General features: G+C 51.1%; 1 protein-coding gene across 7 annotated transcripts in view; it reads right to left on the bottom strand.

Annotated features, from left to right (window-relative positions):
* Positions 1 to 722: 722 nt before the first annotated feature.
* Positions 723 to 6,582, bottom strand: part of LOC144173888 (hsc70-interacting protein-like) — a 43,272-nt gene continuing 37,412 nt past the window's right edge. For all 7 annotated transcript variants that reach the window (XM_077702195.1, XM_077702193.1, XM_077702192.1 and 4 more), the window contains 3 exons: positions 1,860 to 1,988; positions 1,251 to 1,355; positions 723 to 1,042 (listed from right to left, as the gene is read on the bottom strand). In XM_077702195.1, the coding sequence (XP_077558321.1) occupies positions 902 to 1,042; positions 1,251 to 1,355; positions 1,860 to 1,988 (375 nt within the window). In that variant the 3' untranslated portion in view covers positions 723 to 901. The remainder of the gene's footprint in view (positions 1,043 to 1,250; positions 1,356 to 1,859; positions 1,989 to 6,582) is intronic.

The following is a 6,582-nucleotide window of genomic DNA, read 5'->3' as shown; positions in this document are numbered from 1 at the left end:
GTCCAATGTACCGGCTCATTCCACTGACGAGGGGAGCGCTGTGCGGTGGCGCCACCCGTCCAGCTGCCCGGTCCCTATAGGAGTGCTTTTTCTCCTCCATGGTCCACCTTAATGAAGTCCTTTTCGAAGCGCCAGTCCGCCGCCGCGATCGCTGCTGCTCGCCCTCCACGGTGCTCCAGAGAGGCGTCCTCTTGTTGCCGAGTTTGGGCAAAACTCCCATAGAAACGTGTATGACATGTAGATCTCTGTGATTCGCTTCACCCACCCTTCAAAGTGCGATCCTCGGCGCCCTTGGCTGTTTAGCGAAAACTGTTAGGAACACCGTGAAATCGCTTTTAACTCGTAAAGTATGCTTGGAATTAAAATCAACTCTGTTGTTGCTTTTATAGTGTCTTACTTCGTCTGCTGTCTCAGTTTTGCCTGGTCAAGCGACGGCTCCCACGGTGATCGTCGCATACAATGCAACGCCGTCACGCTTTAATCCACGTCTGCGCGCTACCGTACTGTGTACGTGCGGTGGTAATCCAAGCCCTTGCCCGCAAGCGTATAATGAGCGGTTTAAAACCACCAGATATCTTTTTACGCTTTCACCTTCTGACTACACGCACGGCGAAAGCAAAATATGCCTTTAACGACAAGCACGCTAACGGCGCGAATAACAAGAAAACAAATGCGGCGGCCAAACAAAACCCCCTTCGAAGAATGACGAAAGCGCAGACTCGTTACGAGACTCAAACGCTTTATTTCAACACACGCTCACGCACAGGAGTGAAAAACTGCCAAAAACAAAAGCAAGACGAAGTAGCTCCCACTCTTGAGCAAGACGCCTACAAAGAAAAGTAGTTTGATGGCAGCGCAGAAGGAACGAAAACTATGGGGAGAGGGCGGGCCAGTGGAAGGCCTACATGGGCGGGGCCTGGCCTCCCCCCATCTTCATCGTGATCTTTGCCATGATGTTCTTGATCTTGGGGTTAGACTGGTACTTCCCAATGTTCGCTGGGTTTCGGCTGATGTCTTGAAAGGCAGCTGCCACTTCGGGATCCTGCACAGCGCGAGAGATTAGACAAGAACAAACGCCGCAAAATAGCACCTGCTTTCCTGGCAACCCTTTCGGGCGAAACCAACCGCTATCGACGCAGCAACGGGTTTTTGAAAGCGCAGTAAGAAGTAATACAATCTTCACTCAACTAGTGTGGATAACTAAATGGCGCCTAGAAGAAAAATATCCACCGAGCAAGCGCACCGCTCACCTGAAAGGCAGCCAAGATGTCCGGATCCTGCAGGCAGTCTCCGAGCCCACCGGGGAGGCCTCCAGGGAAGCCACCGGGCAAGTCACCCAGGTCGTCGTCGTCAGCCTGCGCACGTGCGGCGAGCCGTCACTCGCTCTGCGGAAGCCACCCCACAGTCGGACCACCCCGCAGCCCTTCCACAACCGTTCACCGTAACAAATGCGGTCGACGTCCCATTATTTCTGTAAGGTGGAACGGCAGAACCGGAGGCTCAGACCCTTACTTTCCCAACCGTTATCGGTGACCGGCAGAATATACGCGGCTATTCCCTCTTGAGCTGAACTGCGCGAGGGGTTGTCCCAATTCAGAACCATGCCACGGGCCACACAGTGAGGGCGCTCGTTCGCGAGGATCTTTTGGACTGCTGTCGCTTCGCGTAAGAACGGCTCTCAAAAGGTTAACGAAGCGAACAGCATTCCGGGATTTATGGTAATCCCGAAGGACTATGAGACAGTCCACATGAGCACGGCGGAGCGCCTGCCGATGTTCGTGAACAGCGTTTTAACGCCCCCTTTGACCAGCCCGGCAGTGACGGAAAACCGCCTCGGAAGGTGAGAGAGGGAAGGGTACCTGCTGCTGCTCCTGGTACCTGCGCTGCTGCTCCTCCCGGGCCTTGCGCACCCTCTCGGCGCGCTCTTTGAGCTCGCGCTCCTCGCGCTTGCGCTCCCACTTGCGCTTGTGCTCCGCAATCTTCTTGGCCTGCGAGGTGGGGGAGGTGACACAAGGCACAGGACGTTACGCACCTTCGTCGGAACCTGTACGAGCCCAGTACAGGATGCTCACACAATCCCCAAACGCACCCTAAAAGTTCACCCCCCCATGGGTCACGGGAGAAGTAAGATGGCCTTGAAGATAGGCATCTTGAAGTGCAGAGGTGCGCTGCCTGACACGAAAACGTCGAACAAGGGGAATTACGCAGAAACAGACGAGGTGAAGCGCGATCGAGCAGGAAATACAGCTCGATCGCGCCTCACCTCGCCTGTTTCTGCGTAATTCCCCTTGTTCGACGTTTTCGTGTCAGGCAGCGCACCTCTGCACTTCAAGATGTTAAAACACCAACTAGCCCACTCCCAAGCCTTGCTGAAGATAGGCAGCTGCAGTGCCGCCATGCATTACGTCAAAGGCTGCACTTCCGATGCCGAAATACAGCTCGATCTCTCCAGTGCGGCGGCCTTTAAATTCCAGGAGCAGACCGCAGGTTCAGCCAATAGAAGTTCCGCTGCCCTCCAACGCCCGAGGCTCGTATTTTCACAACGAAGCTGACTGCCTGTAGCCCCCCCTGCATGCATCCCCCGCACGCGTTACCACGAGGGTGGTAAGGACCTTAGTTTGTAGTACCCAGGTCGGGAAATGTCCGCGAACAGAATGCGTCCGTGTGCAGAAAACCAGGCAGAGAAGGAGGGAGCGGCGCGGCTGAGGGCGGACAGAGTGTGGAGTCGGCGCTCCATTTGAACGGCGGAGAGGGGGAGGCGCTAACGAAGCAGTGCAGGGAGATATGGGATGGGCGTAGTTTGGAGTTCGAGAAGCGCGGAGCAAAATATGTTTTGAGATGAGGTTGAGAGCAATGGATCTACGTAGGTGGGCAGCTAAGGTTTTTAGGTACTTGAAAAGCGTGTACACGCAGTGGTTAAAGGAGCCATGAAGAGAAAACACAAGTTTAATTCATTCAAAAGATTGCCTCGTTAGAATCATACTGACACCACTTTGAACGTAAACTTCGCTCAAATAAGCTACATAATTAGGAAAAAAGGAATGGCCATGCGACCCACTAGCTCTTTTCCCGCAACAGAACCTATGATGTCATACCAGACAGCTCTGCGATTGGCGGAGGGCGGCAAACGCAAATTAGGCAGAGCTTATAAGCTCGCCGAACGAGCTATTTGCGCTTAAATTTAGAGCACATTCTTTTTAAAACCCTAAGAATGGTGAGACAAACAGTGGAAGTTGCGAAAGCACACGTAAACACAGAAGTACCGATGCGTATACTGCTGTTGGTACTGCGCGCACTATGCTTGGTTTAGCTGCACAGGACTGCGGGGCTTTGGGGTTGTTTCAGACGACACTAGCCGATTGACGCAAGCGACGATGTCTTACGTGACCGTATTTGTCGAGCAAGCACCATGTTTCACGAAACGATTGTCTCCATGAACAAAACAAGCCAGGTACAAATACGTTCACAAACAAATCAAAGGCAGAGACCGGGTTGCCGCGGTGTGGTGGCGCCATCTAGGTGCTCTAACGGTGGACAAGGCCCTGTGATGTCATTGCAAACTACGAAAAAGCACAATTTAGCGGGAAAATCAAAATTTTAACTTTAATTAATTTCTCAGTGAATAAAGCATCGTTTGCATTGGGACAAGCGCTGGGGGGCGGGGCACTATAAAACACGATATCTTTCAAATAACACAAACTTCTGTTTTGCCTCATAGCTCCTTTAAGGAAGACTAGAAAACTAACGACGAAATAAGGAAAGAACGGTGGAGAATACAAAACAGCCAAGGTAACTAAAAAGAGGCAAGGCAGATAGAAACGAATAAATGGAGAAAAAAAAATGGAAGCTAAAACGTCGTCAGAGATGTACAGGGCTGAGAAATTGGACATTAGAAAGGAAAATGTATACAATCATTTTAAGGGCAGTGCTTTGCTTTTATTAGAGGCTAGAGCAGGTTGATTGCGAACTAAGAGCTCTGCGGGGAAGTATTCACAAAATGATGGGGTATGCGTGGTCTGCGGAAAAGGAACAGAAACTATGCGGCACATAGTGTTAGAATGTGAGGGTATCCACCCAAATTTACACGAGGGAAATGTCCGGTTTCCAGAAGCGCTAGGATTTAAGGGTAGCACAGAGGAAGCTAACTTCAAGGCTGTCGAGCGACGAAAATAAGATTAGAATGTTGGTGGACGAAAAGCAGACAAAGGAATATTGCCGAGGACAGTTACTACCTGTAACAGGAAAAAAAAGTACTTTGTGCCTAATAAGTTTCTTGTGCCTGCCCTAATCAGCGCTAGTATTGGACCAAGAGTGGAAAACTTAGGTATATTAGTCCTTTTTGGTAAGATGACACGTCATCATCCCGATACAAAAGGGAAACCAATAGCAATCATCATCAGCAGTAGCATAACCGCGGGGGAGGGAGGTGTGTGGAGCCGAGCGCGACACAGTCGCTCCCGCCGATAATCACGTGGACAACGCCGGCCGGCAAGACCCAGCAGCCTCGTGCTCTCGAACTGCGCCCCGGCCAATCCCGTTTTTACGCTAAAGCCTTACACGAGTCATTAGGCGCGAAAAGTGACCGCCATCGGCGGCGGCGTTAACACGAACGGTACCAGAAGCCACGCGACCTCAGTGGAAGAGTGGGCTCCAGCGCCGCCGCTCGGTTTTCGCATTCATACGCGTCCTGCCGAATCTAATGTCGTGAATGAATGAAGCCCAAACAGGTTGAACGGTTCCGCCCACTATGTTTGATGAGGTGAAATTGCTTTAAATGAAACGTAAAAGGAAAGGCTTAAAGATTTCGGCAGAACTTTTCAGATGCGTAGGGGAACGCAAACGACGTAGCCCTTATGGCCAGTTGACTGGTTCATCTGGAACATATTTTTTTATCCTCAGCGGATTTTATGTACCACCCGTCAAGAGCGATTAAATCGTTCAGCTTCGGAACACTGACCCTTGCTCTAGCATTATCCAGAAGCTATCTGAGAATTATCCAGAAGCTATCGTGTTTCGCTGGTGTCATAGGACTTGCTCGCTACACGCCAGACATTGAGGTTGCTACATGGATTCGGAGCGAGCCGCTTCAAATCGACCACCAATTCACCATTACAGCTCCGCCGCTGTCGTCGATATGCACACGCCTGGAAACACTGGAATAAAAAAAAAACGCACCATTCAATTCCCTCGGCGAAACAAAAACTCGCCTCAGCAATGCGCTAAACGAGCACATGAATGGTGCGTTCAGACAACGCGGCGGATTACGAAAATGAGCATTTAGTGTGTGATTTCCCACGGACTGGTGAATAAATATGGACACTTTTCCGTCGCCAAATATCTTTACTTTAGTTCTAGCGCGGTGGCACGAGATGTTCGCCACAAATGATACCTGGCAAAGTCAACGAGTCGGAACAGCCGACGGCGATCGCTGGCACTGTGCAGCGCTTGACAGGAGTGTACATAGCGTCTTCACGTGTCGGCCCCGGACAGTCTGCGGACTGTCCGGAGTTTCTCATAGGACCTTCGGTCCGAATGCACTCCTCCGACTGCCCGCGGCGCGTACTATCGATGGCTGGTAAATCGAGGATGGATGCACACCGTCCGTCGAAGAAGCTCGCGGCCCATGGCAGCCGTTTAAAGTGACACTGAAGTGATTTGTAAACAATGCGGGATTACGAGCGCAAACTGTAGTCCGGAGTCCCTGGGCCCTGTTTCGACCACTCTGTGCGTGTTTACGCGAATTTATTTAGTAGAAAAATCAATTTGAAAATGCTGTCCTCCTCTCTTTACGCTCGCCCATTTTCTGTGGCGTTTTTGTGTGACGTCAGCAGGAGAGGAGCTGACAATTGGCTGCGCTACTGCACGGCTCGCCGACCTTCCGCGACCGAGTCAGTCGGCCCACCGTTTAGTCCGCCGGCCGCCGACGGGTCGTCGCAATTCGCTCGATCAGTTAAAACTAAGCCACAACACGTTTGGGAATGGAAGAATGCGCCTTTCTTTACTTCGTTAGTTAGTACACTGTATCTAGCTCCAAGTCAAGGTCGCTTCACACAAGCGCTGCACAAGCGCACATGCGACGCTTCGCTGACTGCATGGTACGCCAGTAGGAAAATATAAGGCCTCTTCAAGGGGGAGAAGAGTGAGCGAATATAGGTACTAAGGAAATAAAATCAACTGATATTTTTACCGTACAGCGTAAAACTAGGGTGCGGGAAGCACTTTTTTGCGCTGGGCGAACAAGCAGAGCGGTCAGCAGCACGACTACGCATCTGCGAACGCTTTCCCGTCTACGAAATGCAATTGCTAGACGTGAGCCATTGTGGAAACTCGGGGGACGCTTACTGCACGAGCGCAATACAACAAATAGTCACCTAAGCTGCTTGAAATACTAAAACTAAATAAAAGTGTAAACTGGTTATACATTATATACCTTATCTTTTCCATCGCCGCCAGCGGCCGCCTGTGGCCTAGTCGTCTGGGGTGCTAGGTATGTCATCGCAAGTGTTTTGCCAGTCACAAGTTCGAATCGCCGCGGTTACATGCTTTTTTTTTATGAGTTAACTTTTTTGTTTTTCGCCGATG

The sequence above is a fragment of the Haemaphysalis longicornis genome, unplaced genomic scaffold, assembly GCF_048455015.1.
Source record: "Haemaphysalis longicornis isolate Haplotype H1 unplaced genomic scaffold, Haemaphysalis longicornis Haplotype H1 scaffold_3, whole genome shotgun sequence".
In the NCBI taxonomy this organism is placed as follows: Eukaryota; Metazoa; Arthropoda; class Arachnida; order Ixodida; family Ixodidae; genus Haemaphysalis; species Haemaphysalis longicornis.
This window is presented reverse-complemented; position numbering and strand designations above follow the sequence as displayed.